Source organism: Cygnus olor, chromosome 1 (genome assembly GCF_009769625.2).
Source record: "Cygnus olor isolate bCygOlo1 chromosome 1, bCygOlo1.pri.v2, whole genome shotgun sequence".
NCBI classification, from domain to species: domain Eukaryota; kingdom Metazoa; phylum Chordata; class Aves; order Anseriformes; family Anatidae; genus Cygnus; species Cygnus olor.
Genome location: NC_049169.1, coordinates 208,257,363 through 208,276,409, shown reverse-complemented (window position 1 = coordinate 208,276,409; position 19,047 = coordinate 208,257,363). Strand labels below are relative to the sequence as shown.

The following is a 19,047-nucleotide window of genomic DNA, read 5'->3' as shown; positions in this document are numbered from 1 at the left end:
CCAGACCTGCAAGGAGCTGACAGCCTCCTGTCCTGCTGGCTGGGAGCTCCCCAGCCCGCCGAGGGTACCTGCAGGGTGCAGATAGCCGACAGCTCTGCCTGGCGGTGGCCTCAGACTCTGTGTGAACTTCCCAGGTCCCACGTGTTGGGGTGGCAGTGACTCGCCCCTTCTGTGCAGCAGGGACATTGTGCAACAGTTCTGGGGAGAGGAAGTGAAAATAACTTCTCCAGTTTCTGTCTTGGGACAAATTGTCCTCATTTATTCGAACCCTCCCACATTGATCCAGCAGTGACCTGGCGTGCTCCCAGGGCACATGGAAAGCCAAAAGGAAAATATCCCACAGGGAACTCTTAGAAGTTTGCTCCTCTTTGTGTTACTGCCTGTTGGAGAATGGTTAAAGAGCTGGGGTGGGGAAATCAAAAGGTTTGTCAGAAAGCTTTGTCCTCAGTGCCACGGGGCTGTGGTGCTCTGAGGCTTCCCTGTTAAAGCCCCCAGAGCACTGGCAAAAGCAGCTTGGAAAGACAATCTGGGGAGCATCTGGAGGCCAAGTAGCACTGGCATGCAGGTGCCTGCCTTACTGGAACAGATTGGTCTCAATGGTCGGATTTTCCCCAGGGAGCTTTAAAGACAGGCACAAACGGCAGCTAAAAATAGCCAGTTTTGCCTGAGCGAGGCTGTGGGCTGGCTATTTTAACACGCTAGGAAATGGGGGCCCTGGTGGGACCCACAAGCGCTGGAAGAGGCATAAAGGAGCATTTGTAGGGAGCACGACCTTGTCAGGAGGGAAATTAGTCCTTTTTCGGTCTATGAGGTTTTGCATTTTGTTTGTTTAATACAAAAATGGGTTCACTGACCTTGTTTTTCACTGAGCCTGGAGCACGAGGTTCTGCACAGCCAGAGGGGAACTCTGCAGAATCCCCAAATCAAGCAAAGAAAATTTCTCTGTCACAGAGCAGGTCACTTATCCCTTCTTCCTGTGGTGTACATGAATTAAACCATGCTGCCATTGTCGCAGGTGCAATAGCCAGGATCCCGGCTCACAGGCGAGCCTTCATCCGCCTTTCCTGCAGAGCAGGTCCTGCTCCTCCCCTGGCTCCCAGCCCTGCTCCATTGTAGCTGATTTATTCATGTCTGTGCTTGGAAGTGGAGGATTTCCCCCACTCAAGGTCAGGCTGGGGATGCTCTTCCTAATGCAAAGCCCGGTGCTTGAGGAGCTGCAGGAAGGGATCTGCTCTGGGAGGCTCTGCTCGAGCACAGGTTGGACCAGACGATCTCCAGAGGTGCCTCCAATGTCAAACGTGATCCAGATGTGATCATAGCCCCGCAGCCTGACGCTGGGGGCACCCCTGGGTGCCACCGCTCACCCCCTGCCCCAGCAGGGCCCCGCGGAGCCGCTCGCCCAGCCCCACATCCCGGCGGCTGCTGGAGACCCCGCGGAGGAGCCCCCAGCCCCTCTCCGGGCAGCCCGTGCCAGGGCTCCGGCACCCGCCCGGCACAGCAGTGCTGCCTGGGGCCCAGAGGGCGCCTCCCGGGCTCCAGGCTGGGCCCGGGGCCTCTGCTCCTGGCCCTGGGCACCCCTGGCGAGAGCCCGGCTCCGGCCTCTGCGCAGCTCCCCGCAGGCCCCGGCAGCCGCGGGGGAGCTCCCCCGGAGCCTCCTCCTCTCCGGGCCGAGCAGCCCCAGCTCTCGCAGCCTCTCCTCACGGCAGAGGTGCTCCAGGCCCCCGGCTGGCTCCCAGCAGCTCAGTGCCCACCAGGCCCCAGGACGCACATCTTGGGGGGACTCTGCAGGCTAGGAGCCTCCCAAACATCTGCTTTGGCTGGTGCTTCCTCGGGGTCCCAAATAAGGTCTCCCCAAAACCAGCGTGCCTCCTCCACCCCCCCGAATGTATCCAGAGAGCGTTAGATAAAAAAGGATTGCAAAAACCAGGAATGCGGTGCGGGCCCCTTCATTGAACCCTCCAAGGAACAATGCTGAAAAATCCAAGCACGCGGGCGTTTTGCAAGGCGCTTCCCACACTCATTTGTTTTCGTTTGACAAGACGCTGCCGCAGACGGCTGGGAAGCGACGCACAACCGAGTGGTGCTATTTCACCTGCCGACTCCGGTGTGCCAAACCACCAGCGCAGAGTAATGCTAAAATCCCCAGCTGCAGGAGCGCAGCGTGCCGGTGCCCAGCGAGTGGGCAGGATTTACCCCGTTCCCTCCGCCGCTTGCTTTCAGCATCCAAACATGCCTGCTTCACCCTGCAGGAATGCATTTCCCGATCCATTCAGGCAGCGGAAATGTATTGCGGGGCCACGCCGCTGTGGGGAGAGGAGTTTGCCTTCTCCTCGAGGGCTTTGCTTCGCGCACAGAGAGCAGCTGCTGCTCGGTGCCAAGGCAGCAGATGCGCACAGAGATGTCCTGCTCATGCCGAGGCATCCCGAGCTGGGGGGGTTTTGTCCTGGGGATGTGGGTTGTGTCCTGCATGTGCCGGCAGTGCCCAGCAGGCTGTTACCCCTCCGAAATGCCAGCAGCTGGCATCTGAGGAAGCCGCAGTCAGTAACAGCTTGAATGCATTTTTGGAAAGGACTGCAGTTTTAGCACCTGCGTTTCTGGTCCTATGAGACACCCTAATGGAAAAACGAAAGGAAGCTGGATTTTGTCTTTGCATCTGAAAAATAAAAAAATATATATATATGAATCTCCAAGCTCTACCAATGACAACCAGGAAAGGAGTTATAAAAATCCCACTGCTGCCTTGCAGAGGCTCTTGAGAAGAGATTGTGGTATTCACAGCACGGGACATTTTGACCTCTGCAGTGTTTAATAATCATTCTTGTTTTCAGAGAAATAGAGCTCGTTTTAGCTGATGAGCTGTCCAGTTCTTTGGGGGAATTAACATCTAGTTTCTATTGAATTAACTCATTCATCTGACTCACGTTAAGTTTGTGTCAGGAGCTGCAGCAGTGCGGTGGCTGAGCTGATGTGGGATGTCAGACAGGGCTCTGCTGGCTCAGTGCTGCTGGCTAAAATTGCACTGTGGGTTTTCCTTCCTTTTTTTTTTTTTTTTTCCCCATGAAAACTGCACTACCCTTGAGCACTCTATGCAATTATAGTTGTGTAGTATCACTTGTCATCTAGTTAGTGCCCTCCACCCAGTGAGTCCCCTAAAAGCCTGCAGAACAGGGGAACCAACATGCATCCAAAAAAACTCCCCTCGTGGCCTCCCACTTGCTGGTGCTGGAAGGTTGGATGCTCCCCTTGGACATGCACTCACCTCCTAAGGAGGCTGGGATGAGCTCAGGTGATTCAGGATCCCCATCTTCTACCTCTCCTCTTTCTCCAGCACCTCTCTGCTTTGGAGAGGTGGCAGCAGGACAGCTGGGGTGCACCCGGATTGATGCCTTACAGAGCTGTAACCATCAGCAGAGGCTAAATGAGAGGTGTAAGCACAGACTTGGACCCATCTGGCCTCTGGCTGCCAAGCATCAATCCCCTGAGAAAGAAGAAGGGAGGCTGCAGGATCTGGCCTCTTCCAGGAGGTCCCTTCCACACTGCTGCTTTTCAAGGGAAAGTTGTGGCTAAAAACCACCAAAAGCATTGAAGAGAGCAGAGGTGCTAGAATTCAGCTGGGATTCTCAGGATCTAAAAGCGTGGAAAAGGGCTGGGAGAGGCGAGGGGTCTGGAATCCCCTGGCACTGCCCCATGCCCTGAGCACGTCCCTGCTCTGGTGCCTCTCTGCCATCCCAGACCCCCTCCTTGCCTGCACCTTTTTTCCTTGTAATTGCAGTCTGCTCTCCTTGCTGATACCAGGGGCAAAGGCATTTGCACAGCTCGGTAAGCACTGAGACTCAGGGGAAATGCTCATCCTCCATCCAAAACCGCAGTGTCCTTCACCTGCTTTAGGTGGACCTTCTCCTGCGGTCCAGGTGCACCTCTCCTTGAGTTTCTGTGTCCTTGGGTATTTATGAAATGTGATTCAGTGCTGTGTGGAAAGGGGAGAAAGTTGGCTCTTACCCCTGTAACCCAGACGTCTGTGTGGATGCTCTCATCCTGATGGCAGGACGCAGCAGCCGTGCATCACGGGAGGTAGGGCGTCTGCCTGGCTTCTCCCGGCAGCCACAGATGCTGCTGGCAGAGCCCAGGACATTGTAAGCTCCGTCTGCAAGAAGTGTGGGCTGCTGTCTGCCCCTCTCCCTTCAGCAGAGAGCCAGGCCGTGATTCAGGAGGGGGGTTTTCCCTTCTTCCAGCAATGCAGCTGCGGAAGAAGCGAGTTCAGTGGGAAGGCTGGCAGTGACAAATTCTCGTCTGTCCCCAGGTGATGAGTGGGAAGGAGAGTGGCAGCAAGAAGAGCGAGGATCTGCTCAGCCAGCTCAGGTCAAGGTCTGAACAAGTGCAAAACCTCTCTCTAACCAAGTTCATCAAACGTAAGTCTGTGCATCCCCCTGCTTCGCTGAGATTTTAACATTTTGGTAATGATCTGGGTGAGGGAACTGAGTGCACCCTCAGTAAGTAAGGTCAAGCACTGGGACGAGCTGCCTGGGGAAGAGGTGGAGTCCCCGTCCCTGGAGGTATCTAAGAGATGTCTGGATGTGGCACTGAGGGACATGGTTTAGTGGTGGGACTCGGTAGGTCAGGTTGTTTGATGGTCTTGATGATCTAGAAGGCCTTTTCCAACCTAAATTATTCAACGATTTTTCTGCTTGCACACCCATCCATCCTGGCAATGGGCAGGTTGCAATGCTAGTCTTCTCCTATATAAGCCCTCGGGACACAGTTTGGGAATAGTGCTGGGTTACATTCAACCTACAGTTCTGTCCCTGGTCTGCACACAGCCCAGACTGCACCCTGTGCTGATCAAAGCATCCTTCGAGGGGAGCTCAGCACCGTCTCCCCACCTGGGAATGGTAGTGCTCAACATTGCGTGGCTTTGTGGCTCACGTGGGCAGTGGGAAAAGGGAACAAAACGTTACCAGAACCCAAAGCCAGGTAGGAAAGTGGGGGCCAAGCAGAGAGCCATGGGAAGGGAAAGAGAGAGAATCTCTGATAGAATCATGGAGTGATTCATGTTGGAAGGGACCCTAAAGCCTCCCCAGCCCCCCCTGACATGGTCAGGATGCCCTGCCTCCAGCCCAGGCTGCCCCCAGCCACATCCAGCCTGGCCTTGGGCACTGCCAGGGCTGGGGTACCCCCAGCTGCTTGGGGTAGCCTGGGACAGTGATGATCCCGTTCCAGATACACAACTAGAGCAGGGTTTGCAGCTTGGATACAACTCAGCTTCCAGGCAATCACAATCCCACCCCAGCAGCCCTGGTAGCTCTTAATCCCAAAAAAAAGTCTCTCCAGGTCCTGTCCTTCAAGGCTGGTGACGATATGACAGCCTGGCTGCCCTGCCTGTCCTGCTGAGGATGGCCAGTGCTGCCTGGAGCCAGGGTTGGAGCAACTAAAATCAGCTGCATCTTTGTGTAGAGTGGTGTTAATCCGGTGCAATGAGCTTGTCTGGAAATCAGGGGGCTCAGGGAGTCTCTTAGAGCTGAAAGGAATCAGCTGGGCTTTGGTCCATGTCAAAGGGTCAGATTTGTTTGAAATAAATACTTGGATCTTTGGCAATTACTTAAGAAAAGTAGCCCTACAAAGTCGATCCATGTCAGCTTCCTCCATATTTCCTTTCATTTATTGGGATATAAAAAAAAAAAAAGTCGATCCATGTCAGCTTCCTCCATATTTCCTATTCATTTATTTAGTAAGGTCAGTGGAGGGCAGGCACGGCCAGACGAGCGTGGGCAGGTTTCTATTCTGCTGTTTACACCATTTACTCATCGCAGCCTGATGCTGAGTTAAAGGAGCAAGCCAGGAGGCTGTTCCCCCACCGACCTTGCACCATCATTTAGCAAACCAGCGTGCCGAGCTGCACGCCGAGCACACTGGTGCTGGAAGCTATTGCGTGGGAACAGATTTATAGTGTTCAGATGGGATTTTCACACCAACACTCTGCTCTCTGCCACTGAAAAAAAAAATGAATAAAAAAGAGCTCCCTGCACCTCGGTGCAGAGAAGGAAATACCTGTGCTTAGGGTTTGTATCGGGGCTGCGCTAATAAATTCATTATTTCTGAGAATTTATCCCCTAAGTCCCAGTCCGGAAAAAGATGACGTGGCTGTAATTTTGGCCAGGAGAGCAACCTTGCTGAAATCCCTGGGGTTTTCTAATAGCAGTAATGATAAAGCTCAGGGCTGGGACTCACTGAGACATGGGGAAAGGCATAAAGGAGCGAGTGTTTGTCCCAGAGCTCTTAAGGGCTGCTAGCATTTGTCATGGCAGGACTCAGACTTTGTGCCCATCAGAGTGGACTGCAGAAAGGTGCTTTTTGACCCAGGATTTTTTCACGAGCTCCTGGCTCTGACACTCCCTTTGCAGGCTGAGATAACTGATGGAGCTCAGCAGATTTGCAGGCCCTTTCAGCCGCGGTGCCCTCCAATCTGCATCTCGTGTCTTCCCCTGGATATTTCAGTCCTGTTCCTCCCGCATCCCTCGTACAGAGTCCTCCCTCCGCTTGTTTTCTGAACTCCACAAGCAGGTTGTAAAATACCCCTGCTGAAAATGCAGCTCCCTCTGCAAACCTGGCCCAAGGCTAAGGAAGCTCCAGGTGAGGCAGACACTGCCTGTTCAGGCTGTGATTCAGCAGAGCACTTGAAGCTCCTCCTTGAGCAGTGAAAGGATGAGGAATGCCTTTAAGAGTTCATCACTTTCTTAAGGCTTGGCAGAGGCAAGCACTGAGTTACTAAGCTGACCTGGAGGAGAAAGATGTTCAGAAATGCTGTTTAGTCACTTAGTTCAGCTTAAATGATGCAAAATGGAGCATGATTATGGAGAAGGAAATGCATTTTGTCATTTGTTCTGTTGCTTCAGTGCACATGGAGATAACAGAGCAAAATAAGGCTTCAAGGAATTTTTGCCACTTATATTATTGGGAACAAAGCGAGGATGGGTTAGAGCCCATCCCAGGAGGTGCTTCGTGTTCTCCATTTCTCTGCAAGCCACTGGGCTTTAAATCTTTCTGGGACAAGGTGTGATGAGCAGCGAGAGCAGTTTGCAAAGCCCTGGGAACTGTGCTTCAAGGACAGGAAGAGCTTTTACCTCCACAACCAGCAATAACAGGATGGAGCTGTGTACTGGATAAATACTCAGGCAAAGCACTGGGGACCCTTCCAAACAATGAGGCCAATTACCTGAGAAGTGAGCAGGCTCCGCTTGCTGGAGTTATTCAAAACTAGAAAAGTCAAAGCACTGTGGGGAATGGGCTTGGCTCTTGCACAGATGCGCCGGGTGACATTGGGTTGCACCCTGCTCCTCGTTCTCACAACGTGCTCCTTCTGCAGCCCTGCTCACAGCAATCAGGAAAGTGGGATTTAGCTAGCTAGAAGTCATTTCCATTGCTAATTTTTAGGCTTCTGTTGAAAACACCTGGGAGGATGTTCAGCTTCTGTTGCACACACTGGGAATTAATCCATTAAAGGTGATCTTCAAAGCAATTAAAACCCGGGGCTTGTGACTTGTTTGTTTCTCTAAGATGCCTAAAGAAGGTTTCAAGGATTTTTTATTTTTTATTTTAAAGTTTTTAGAACTCTTTTTTCCACTTGCTTTTAGTATCTGGCCAGCTTCCTCTCCAGAGCTATAAGACAGACTGAATTTGCAACAAGAGGGCGATGGCAAAGGGCAGCAACCTTGCTGCCTCCCACCCTGCCGTGGGAGACCTGCTGGCTGTCCTAGCCTTACAGCTCTGCTCTGGTGACCACAGGGTAAAGACTGGAAAACTCTAGGTAAAAATAAATCTTTTTGTAGATGATTCTTCCACAAAGAAAGCTGAATTAGCTCTTGGAGATCTTTCAGCAAGCAAGTGGAGGTCTCATACTTGCAATACATGTAAGATTTTCCAGTATGCAAACTAGGCGGAAATATGCTTTGAAAACCAAAGACTTCATTGATACTTCAGAGTAAAATCACCTCCCTTTGTTGAGGTCCACATCGGTCCAGCACTGGGATATTGTCACAACCCCTTCCCTCCCTGGTTGACAGCAGAGCCCCCAGCTCTCCAGCATCTTGGTGTTTCAGGGTCCTTGGCTCTTGGACCTTGCACCCTTGGACCCTCCCTAGAGCCCTTGGTTTGTTGCTCCCCAATGCCTTGAGCTGTTTGCCTAACCCTGAGCACAGAGAGCCGAGCTGGGGACACGACGCCCCTACAAACATGAGCTTTGCCTCTGCCTGCGGGTCATTCCCTTGCAGCCGCCAATGGGTCTCTGCTCTATGTGTGACTTTTGGGGACTAAAAGAGCTAAAACAAACACACAGCTTGGGGCAGTTCCCAGGCGAGCACCGGATGGTTCTCCCTGCCGCAGCCTCTGCTGGAGCAGATAGAAAGATTGTCCCAATTGTTTGTGAGCTGCGGAGAATTAACACCATTAATTTACAGCAGGCCTTCGCATTAATCCTCCCCGTTAATTCCTTATCTCTGCTCCAGCATATTGGCTTCCAGAGCCCTCATCTGGGAAGCTCATCCGCTGTTTGTCTGGAAGTTGCCTTTATGCTTGCCCTTTGCCTGCGTGCTGCAAAGCCGGACGAAGAGCACGGAGGAGGCACAGAATGAGGGGGAGCAGAGGCACGAGCAGAAAGGGGGCTCAGGCTCTGCACGAAGGAGAAATTTCTCCAGGCTGGAGAGCTGCAGCTGGAGGGTGTCAGCGCTCAGCAGCCCTCATCCTGCGGGGTGGATGCCTTTGGGGAGCAGGCTGAAGAGGTCTTTGCTTAAGCAGTGAGGGTTCAGCCACAGGGGAATCTGCTGGTGTTTGTCTTGCCTGTAATCAAAAAAATGCATCTTTGCGACTGAAACTGAAAGGACATTAAAACTGCAACCACAGCAAACAAATAAATTAACTCCTAATGACCTCCCAGCTCCTTTTCATACATTTTTTTTTTTTTTACGAGAAGCCATGCCAGAAAGTTTCAGGGAAAGGAGCTGAGGCTGTGTTTACTTGGGCCATGCGTGCAGCCACTCGACGCCGCAGCCCTCAGGACTTGCCCATGGGCAGTGGGGGGCAGATATCCAGATTTCAGCTTGCTCAGGACAGCCCACCCTTTAGAGGCAGGAGACACAGGCACAGAGGTTCAGCTGAGGCTGAAAAGCTACCCCAGAGCCACTTGGTTTCCTCCTAAGGCATCCCAGGTCCCTGGCAGCTCTAAGTAAGAGCCTGGCAGGAGGTATTGCTACAGATTTGTCCCCTGCATTAGCAGATGCTCAGGGTTGCTCGAGCGCATCGCTCAAGCATTGAGGTCAGCTATCAGTTTTCTTGGGTCAAGATGCTTCACTCAGAGCTTGCTGACGCCTCCAGCCCTTGCCCACAAGACACGTCTTGTTAGACGGCTGCTCTTAGCTGAGAGGGAAGCTGCTTTATTTGCAGAAAACTCTTTTTGGGGGGCTGACTGGATTTCCTGGTCCCTGTCCTATGTGTAACAAATGATCCCACTGTGTCTGCTTGTCTGCGTCTCTGTCTTCAGCCGAAGCTGTGCTTTTGCTATGGCTGCTATTGGATTACTAGAAGCAGCCAAAAATGCTCTGATGGGAAGAGTTTTCCCTTAGAAATGGCTCATTTGTTTACTCCAAAATGCCGTGCAGGACAGGATTGATTTTATCAACATTTTCAACTGGAGAATTTCCACATTTTTTGTTTGCAGTGCTTGGGCGTTCAGTTTCTGTAGTGTCCTGATGCTTTATCCTGACTTCTTTGTATCCACTTTGTCACACAAGCCCTGGAATGACAAACCCTGAAAGCGCACATTCTGACCTTTTATGAATGAAATCTTTGGAAGAGCTCACTCCTCCTAAATAGTTAATTCTGCACAAAAATTTCAGGGAAATTCAAAGCCTTGCTACGTTCCACAGAGTAATATTTTGCCGTTCACCTCTCCTGGATGCAGCAGATTTCCCCTTTTCCTTTCAGACTTTCCTATGGTCCTGCTGAGGAACCTCCGCCACCCTGTCTTCCTGCTGGTGGTGCTGGCTCAGGTCAACCTCTCAGCCATGGTCGCTGGTTTAGCAACATTCATGGGGAAGTTCCTGGAGAGACAGTTCTCCCTCACGGCGTCCTTTGCCAACATGATCATTGGTAAGTGTTGCTGTCACGCTCAGGGGCTTGCCTGCTTCTGAGCTCCTCTTACAAAATCATCTGGAGATGATTGAAGGAGCACCTCTCCCTCCGGAGCTGCCAGTCTCCTTCCATCACCTCCAGAGAGACACAGCACGAGGCCCCTGCCTGTCTCACTTCTCAGGCACTAGCTACCTTCCTTCCTTTACCTCCCACCTGGCCTTGCTCAAATAAAACCTGTTAAGACCTGGGAAATGTTTATCTATAGTTCACTATATTCAAGGAGAGGAGACGAATTCATTGCATTAAAGGAGCAAAGAAACATCGTGTTTGAGTTGTGCATATTTCTGTGGAAGGGATTACTTTACATCGATCATTAGTTAAGGTTCTTTTAAAAAGTAGAGAGCAAATAAAATGAAAAACAACAAAAATACAGGCATGCATTCTGGAGACACTTTGCAGCAAGAGACCAGCCCGGCTGGTGTGCTAATCTTCTCTAAGCTCTTCAGAATGTTTACTATTGCTAGTAGACTAATTTCTCATAAAAGTTGGGCTAATTTCTTGCTGTTGGCATTGTTACGAAGGAAAGGGAGAAGTTGTAAGCTGGATATGCTCTCCCGAGACCAGACTGCTTTAACTTGCATTGCAATACCCAGAATGTACGGCCCTGGGCTCGGACCTGCCTGTGCAAGCTTGTCATGGTAACACAAATATGAAGCTTGCGATCCGCTGGAGCATTCTGAGGTCTAGACAACAGACGAAGAAGTATTTTAAATGTATTTTTAAACAAACAGTATGCATCCTCAGAGTAAGTATCTTCTAAGGTCTCTAACAAATAAATCCGAAGATTAAATGCTGAAGCAGTGGTTCCCTGGCTTGATTTACCCTTTAAAGGGTGTTACTTGTTAAAGATGTGCACTGTATTTCTCATATGGATCTATCCAGTAGCTCTCCCAGCTACTGCTTCATCGTTCTCTGTTATACAAAAAGCTTTCTGTAGTTGGAAATCCTTTCCTTCTGTGGGTATTTATGGGCTGCAGGCAACCTCCTTGTTGATCTTGTGATGAATTGAACACATTGCACCTCTTTAGTATCCCAATACTAAGCGGGTTTTTCAAAACTCCAAGTCCGTCATGGAAACGTTCAGAGTCTTGTAATGATGACAACAGAAGCAGGCACATTATTATATCAATGGTTTCATTATGCAGAAATTAAATATCCTCTCTGGGTTTACTTGTTATTTCCTCCTGTCTGAAAAAAATCACGTTTGCTGGATTAACTACAGCTTTACACTAGCTCCTCCATCTCCTCCATGCACCAATACAGAGCCTGTTTTCTGCGGGAGCCGACTGTCCTTGCAAAGCTGCTTTCTGACCTTAGCATTATTCCAGCAGTCTCTCTGCAAAACCCTTGGTCCCCTCCAGATCAGTGATGCTGAAAAATAGAAAACCCACAATAAATCCTCTGGGACTGAGAAGGCTTGGAGGATGGACACCAAGGTGTAGGACCTGTCTTTTCCCAGGTGCCGTGAACATCCCTGGGGCGATGGTGGGCATCGTGGTGGGTGGTGCCATCCTGAAGAGGTTCCAGGTGTCCCTGAGGCAGTGCAGCGCCATGTGCGTCCTGGGCATGCTGCTCTGCCTGCTCGTGGCCTTCCCCCTTCTCTTCCTCGGCTGCCCCACGCAGAAGGTCGCCGGTGTCACCTACAGCGAGAGGTACTGACAGCGCCAGCAAGGCTGGGACGGGTCACTGCTGGTGGCAGGGGCATCACTGTTGCCCACCCCCCCAGCTGCATGCCTGGGGGCTGAGATGGGAGTTAGGGGGTTATATATACCCAGGGCTGGGGTTATTCCCTCTGCAAAACGCTTAACAGCGATAGAACAAGGCTAGGAATTAACATTTTTGTGAATAAAGCGTGAATCTGCTGTGTCCTTACATGTTCTAGCTTCATTGACTGGTTGTGAAACCCGAGTAAATGCTTTCTTTGGCACGAATAGTGCAGGCTACAAATTTCATCTTGGAAAGTCTGGCGTGCTACTCATGAGGCCAGTAACGTGGCCAGAGGCCAGCCCTAGGAGCGTACCCTCAGAGCCAGGGCTGTTTCCCTGAGCTGCCTGCCTTCTCCAAAGGCTTGATCCGTGTTTCTGCGAGCTGATCTGTGCACATCCCATGGTCGCAGTGGGAGCTGGCTCCAGCCCTCCGCTCTCCACCTCCCACAGCGAGGCATCACTGCCCTACACCCTGCATTTAGGGCTGGGAATGCAGAATGAAGGAAGTGGGCGACTCCGATGACTATTGGTGGTCAGGATATTTTTCCTGGGCATTGAGCAAAGGCTCTATGGTTTATAATGGAATTTCTATGTGTGGTTTTTTTATGGGGGAGCATTAAACAATCAATGTTTCTTTACTAATCCCCATGTAAATGCAGTATATATCCCATATAAGATGCATGTTAATGATGCTCAGTACCACACATTAATGTGTTCTTTCTGTTGTAGCTCTGAAATTGGACTCCACACCTTGGAGTGCAGCCACCATTGTAAATGCCCCGAGAAAGCCTACAACCCCATCTGCGGCTCTGACGCTATCGAGTACATCTCGCCCTGCCACGCTGGCTGCGAGGTCGTGAATATCGACGACAATTCAGTCCTGGTGAGTCATTCCCAGCGAGCCAGTGTCCTGGCTTGGGACGGCTGATGGGCGACGAGCAGTGCAGCACGCAGGTCCATCAGGTCCTCTGATGTTCATTAGCATTGCACCGGGTTTGTGTCACCCCGTGGGATGAGCAGGGGAAGGTTGAGAATGTCCCAGGAAAACCCCTTGCAGACAGTGTCTCTTAGCACTTTCCTGTCTAGCACAACCCATGATGATACCAGCAGGCAGAGAGCTTCCAGATACCCAGCCTCTGAGGACATCGAGGTGTCCTTGCCCATCCACTGCTTCACCCCAGCTCGGGTTCTGCACCAGGGACCCAGCTGCAACATCTCCCTTGTTATCCAGGAGCTTGAGTGGACTTCTTGCACAGGTGACACAAGGACCTTCTGCTTTCCCTTCACCCTAAGCTGTGACCAACAAGGTCACCTCCTTTAGCTGTGTGTCCTGTGGTGACATAGGATGATGTGCACTAAGGGAAGGGCTAAGCACTTTGGTCACCCAGTGTGACACCTCTCGTACTCGAGGGACGCTTTCTCCATGGGGTCAGCTGGCCCACCTCCAGCAGGCTCCTGCTGTGAATTGGCTCATCTGTGTTCCTTGAGTAGGGACCTATGGAAACCAGGCTCCTAATTCAGGCATCAAGTTCTCTGAAACAGGTTGAGGTCCAAGTGTTTCCATTTTTGCAAGGTGTGAAGGCAAAATATCAACGCAGGTGGCACAATTTCATGTACCTCTGCTTTCCTGCAGCAGGTATCACCCAGACTTACCCAATACTATTTTCTTTGGCTTGACACAAAATGCTGCTCAAAGATTAGAGTGAATGAGTTTTCAAATAATCTGTCTAGCTCTGTTTCTTCTCCTCATGCTGTCAGCAACTGTGCAGCACACCCATGTTAACCATGCTTGGACTGACCCAGGCCATTGTGGCTTTGGAGTTTATGTAGCAAAATGCAAAACTGCTCTTAGCTCAGACTGCCCCCCTCAAGTGTAGGGGTGAAATACTAGCCCAAAACACACAGCTGAAACCTACAGTGGGAAAATGGCCTGGGTGTTTCCATCATATAACTTCTTTTAGTGGTGCTGCATGCTACACCGTACATCAGGCACCTGTAGATCGTGTGTAGGGATGAAAAGGGAGGAGGTAAATCTTACTTTTGGGGACTCAGGTAGCAATTCTGTATGCTCTGGGCAGGCCAAATCCAGAGGGACCATTGCTCCAGCTCACATAGCATTGACATGTAGCATGGTTTCTCTCCCACTTTCAGGCCAGGAAGACTTGTCTTTTATTTATCCTTTTCATATCACAGCTAAATATGGTGTTGGGGACCAGCAACGCTGAATTAGCCATGGCACTGAAACAGAAATAAAGTGGTGAGTTCAAGGATGGTGTTAGACAAGTGGTTAGGTTTAGACCTTCAGTGAACACTCCAGGAGGGCCTCCTGAGGGCAACATCATTCCACCTTTCTGCTTGCAGATTGCAGGTTAAGATGCTGTGATCCCCTTGCAGCACGCATCCTATCCATCAGTACCAGCGGTCGAGTCAGGTGCACGAGGTTCAGCAGAGAAGTGTGCTCTGCTCTTGGCTCCCCTCGGGCTGCAGCCCTGACCAGGTTGTTCCCCTGCCCTGTGCCCCCCTCTCCTGCCCGCTGCCATAACCCCCCCAGGGCTGGGCTTCCACTGAGCCCATTGCCTGTTGGGTCTCCAGGCAATACGGCTCAGTGAATACATAATAAGGAAATCTTTGCCAGTTCAAAAACCTAGCTGAAAAATGTTAGCAATGCATATATGGTAAATGGTTTTCCGCCGTGTTCTTGGCACAGGATATATTAGCAGCATGGGACCGGCTGGGCACTTTTTAGCTGCATTTTGTTAATTAACAACACTTCATTTTAATAACATTTACATTTTCTGCCAGAGCTTAGTCCCAAGTGTGCTTTTATGCACGCCTGTGCCTGCCTTTTGTACAGCAGATCCTTTTCAACTGCTTCTTCCTTGGGAAAGACATCTCCAGCCCTTTGACATCCCCTGCTCCTGAACATCGCCCAGTCCTGTAGTCATTTTAGGTATTATTGCATATAGCCACGTGCTACAACAAAATAAGGGCTCCCTTTACGGTGCCATGCAAACACTTTTTTGGAAAGCCAGCAATATTCCCTCCTTTAGCACTTAGATCATTTGCCAGACCTTCCTTCCAAGTATTGATGAGCCTTGACCCAATTGTGAGAGCTTCCTCCGCAGAGTGACTGCACCCCAGCGTGGGTTACACATGCCAAGCCCTGAGCCAGCACGGAGAATCCAGACCGTGCTACATTTCCCTGGGGTGCAGTGATGTGGCTGCAGATGCTGGGCTCTGCTCCTTTACCATGCTGGACTCGGAGCCGAGCTCAGGCATCTGCAGAGCAAACCTCAGTCCTGAGCACCTGCAGACTCCCTCAGGGTGCATCCTGCCCCGCCATCCAGGTCGTTCATGATACCCAGGACTGAGGGTATCTCTGTGCCATGGGGTTTGTCCCTCATACAGCCCTTCTGAGCCCCACTCTGCTCCCGTCACGCGTGGCCATGGGTGGCAGCAGGGACATCCCTCCGCTGCCAGCTGGTCAGTGGACATCCCAAAATGTGAATGGCCGCAGGGTCTGAGCAGGGGATAAAGAAAAGCAAAGAGAGAAGCATGCACAGTTGGATGGGAGCCTCTCTGTCTCTTAAGAAAACAATTGCCCGATGTTTTTTTGGGCACACCACTCTGACAAACCTGGGGCTGGCCGCCTGCCACCCAGCAGCCCCTTCCTGCCCAGATTCACAGCCCTGCTGTGGGGATGCTCTCGGTTTTCCTCCTCATCCCACTGCCTCGGTGGTTGTCCCAGCAGACAGAGCAGCCTCATGGCACCACATCCCAGACGATGACTCTCACGGGGATGGGCCACCCGTGGCTTTGTGGCTTCTCCCCACTGCTTGGAGGGTTTTGCAGCTGGGCTCACGCTCCCTGCTCTGAAATCCCTCAAGGGTTCAGATGAGAGAGGCAGAGCATGGCTTTGGGACTCCACTCCAGGCATCTACAGCCCTTTTTCTCCATTTATATTTATGCAAGTGCCCTAAATGTTGTGACTGATTTTCTGGAAAAGGTGGTGATCACACAGATCAAAAGAGCTTTAATTTACCTAATTGCATTTTTTTAACGGCTTTGGCCCAAACTCATCTCTCCTATCATGGGCACTTATCTATGGAGGGCATGGATTGTCCTCTTGAGACCCACATCTCCCTCGATGACTGCAGAAGGAGCCTGGTTTGGTTTAGCTTGCTTCCGATGTCTGGAGAAGATAAATCCCAGTCTTAATTTGAAATATTAAATCCCCTTTACTGGAGGTGGGAGGAGGAGCTGTGTCCCCTTTCATCCCAAATCTTCCCCCTGCTCTCAGCAGGGAGTAGATCCTTGCAGATCCCTTGTACAGGAATTGGTCATGCTGCATGGCAGCGATGGGGAGCGGGGAAGTCTGTCCCCCTCAGGGAACTCCAAGATCATGCCCTCTTTATTTAAAGGTCTCTTCCAAATAATGAGTTTTTTTTTCTGGGAAAATAAACAAGTAAATAAATAAAAAAGAACGAGAATTGTAACTAAAAGCTGGAGAAATAGAAGAAAATCTGATGCCTTGCCCTGGGCATCCTCCCTTTGCAAACGGAGTGCTGCTTATTTATGACCCTCTCTCAAAGGTGAGGTTTTGCATTTTCTCCCAGGAGGTTTTTCCTGGTTTAACACTGTGCTGAGCCTGGGTGTAAAGCTCCTGGGAGCTGCGGGGGGGCTGCTCCTCTGCCCGCTTCGGCTGCCAGCCCTGCCCAGCATCGCCCTGGGTGCAGGCTCTCGCAGCCAGACCCCCCTGCAGGACACAAACTGGGGATGCAGGATGGTGCCCGGCTGCTCCCCTGGAGCTTTCTGCCCAGAAAAATATAACACAAGCCAGTGAGCTCACATCAGGTTCGAGTGTTTTATCAGCTGCTGGTGAGACTGTTCTGTGCCAAGAATCCAGATTTACTCACCATGCCGAAGCATTCAGCTGACAAATGATGGCATTAAATAAACCTGCGCCTAAGCATCCTCAGTGCACAGCAGGCGTGGATCAAAGGACTGGGAGCAGGAGCCCAGAAGGATCACTGCAGGGGTAGGGAGGCATTGCTGGGGCTCATGTGGACAAGACAAGGATGTGTCTGGGTTGGGAGCACATCCAGGTGCCTCTGGAAGCACAGACATGGACCAAAGCCCCACTGTGGGCCCAGCTCTGCTTCCCCATCAGCCAAATGAGCTCACGCCTGCGACGTCCTAGTGATGCCCATGGGGCCTGGTGGGACCGGGACCGCCTTCCAGAGGAGGCAGCATGCTGGGAGCTGGATGTGGGGATGGGAAAACACGTTTCCTCATCCACTCGGTCTGCTGTCCTCTGTCAGATTCATTATTTCTTTTTCTTTCCCTGCTCCCAGTAGTGTTGAGTGCTAATTACCGCTAATTATTTACAGACAAAACCCAAACACCCGCCCTCCCTCTGACAGCTGGCAGCTATCCCTGGCATCCCCACTGCCTTGATCAAATAAGCAGCCTCTGGCTTTCCTCTCCTCTTTGCAGAACTACACCCACTGCAGCTGCATCTCCAGAAACGGGCCGGGGGGCTTCGCCAAGCCCGGGACCTGCGGCACCGGCTGCTCCCATCTGCTCCTGCCCTTCGTGGTGCTCTCCTGCGTGGCGGGGATCCTCGCCAGCACGTCCCACACACCGTCCTTCATGCTCATCCTCAGGTGGGGACACCAGGGTGGCCTGGGGCTGGGTGAAACCTCTGGGTGCTCCTCTGGGGACAGGGAGAAATTGGGGAAGCCGAGGAGCGGGGAGGAAGGGTCTCTCTGGGGAACTGGATGGTCGAATCACCCCCGTACTGCACCTCGTGCCCTGCTTCCCCCAGAGCACGGGGTGAGCAGTTCCTCCTGCTGTTTTTATGGGGTTTTAGCACATGTTGGTGGGGCTAAGGGAGAGCAGGGCTTCCCTGCTCCTCTCATCTGGCCGTGCACGTGGCAGTCCACCTTCCCCCTTTGGTCCTGCAGCCCTCCTGCTCCTTCTCCCCACCTATGGCTGATACCTCAGTAACGAGCTACGCCATTAATTAATCACTTTTTAATGCTGCTCTGTGTTAAGCTAGGAGGTTTAATTGCATATCATATATAAATGATACCTTCAAGCCCATTTCCGTGGTTAATGCACTCAGAACAGTTGCTTTTTAGGGAGGAGCTGTGGTTAAAGCCTATTTTTACCTCGACCCCCAGGCAATATTAAATCACTGTTTATGCCATGAGTGAGCTCTGCATATGCCAGAGAGAGAGGAAAAGGTGTGCTGCCGCCCGGGGTCCTCTCAGTGTGACCCCAGCAGGAACCACAGCCCAAAATGGGCTGGAAAAAAACTGGGGTGCCACCAAAATATACCCTGGGACAACACATCACAAAGAAAGTCACATCCTCAATGGGAAAATCACTTGTTCAGTTACAGAAAGCCATCCTTGTTTTGCTTGTTCGGCAGAGACAGTGGCTATAATGTTTGGGTTTTACTCATACAGACTCTTTAAATTAAAAGCAAAAATACTTGGCTGAGCTCCTCCCTGTTTCTTGCAGGGCTGGGTAGGTTTTCCAGGCCAAGAAAGGGCTGTGGTGAGCTTCCAGCCCTAATGAATGAACCAACGTCCTTTCTGCTGACCTCAGTGGGAACTGCCCTGGGTTCCTGGTGGTTGAGCTGGAGGGTGACTTCCTGGGTGGGGGCGCTGTACTTGGTGCGATGCCAGAGAGAGAATTATCCATGCATAAGTTCAGGAGGGCAAGCTTTCAATTTTATTTATTTTAATTTTTTTTTTTCAGGAGCATCCAGCCTGAAGACAAATCGTTTGCAGTTGGGATACAGTTCATGCTGCTGAGAATTTTAGGTAAATTTAAATCCGTTGAAATGCCACCCTGGAAAATCATGGCAGCTCTTTGGGATTTATGTGGATTTCATCCCTGAGCCGCCTCAGGGCTGCAGAAATGTTCTCAGTTCAGAGTTTCACACTGTTCTAAGCCTCGCAACCTGTGTGTGGTGGGGAGGAGAAGAGGAATCTCCATCGGGGTGCATCTATGTGGCTAAGTGAAAGAGGGCAGGGAATGAGTTTGGGTCCAGGAGGACAGCCTCTGGCCGTGTGTCAGTACTCTGATGTTTGCCCCTGCGTATCAGGGTGGCTGCAAATCACGTCCCCTGATCCCACTGGTTATTTTTCAT

General features: G+C 51.3%; 1 protein-coding gene across 2 annotated transcripts in view; it reads left to right on the top strand.

Annotated features, from left to right (window-relative positions):
• The window catches only part of SLCO2B1 (solute carrier organic anion transporter family member 2B1), a 55,222-nt gene that overhangs the window by 32,540 nt on the left and 3,635 nt on the right, over positions 1-19,047 (top strand). For both annotated transcript variants that reach the window (XM_040530796.1, XM_040530877.1), the window contains exons 8-13: positions 4,301-4,409; positions 9,973-10,137; positions 11,639-11,831; positions 12,615-12,768; positions 17,382-17,551; positions 18,654-18,718. In XM_040530796.1, coding sequence (XP_040386730.1) covers positions 4,301-4,409; positions 9,973-10,137; positions 11,639-11,831; positions 12,615-12,768; positions 17,382-17,551; positions 18,654-18,718 — 856 coding nt within the window. The remainder of the gene's footprint in view (positions 1-4,300; positions 4,410-9,972; positions 10,138-11,638; positions 11,832-12,614; positions 12,769-17,381; positions 17,552-18,653; positions 18,719-19,047) is intronic.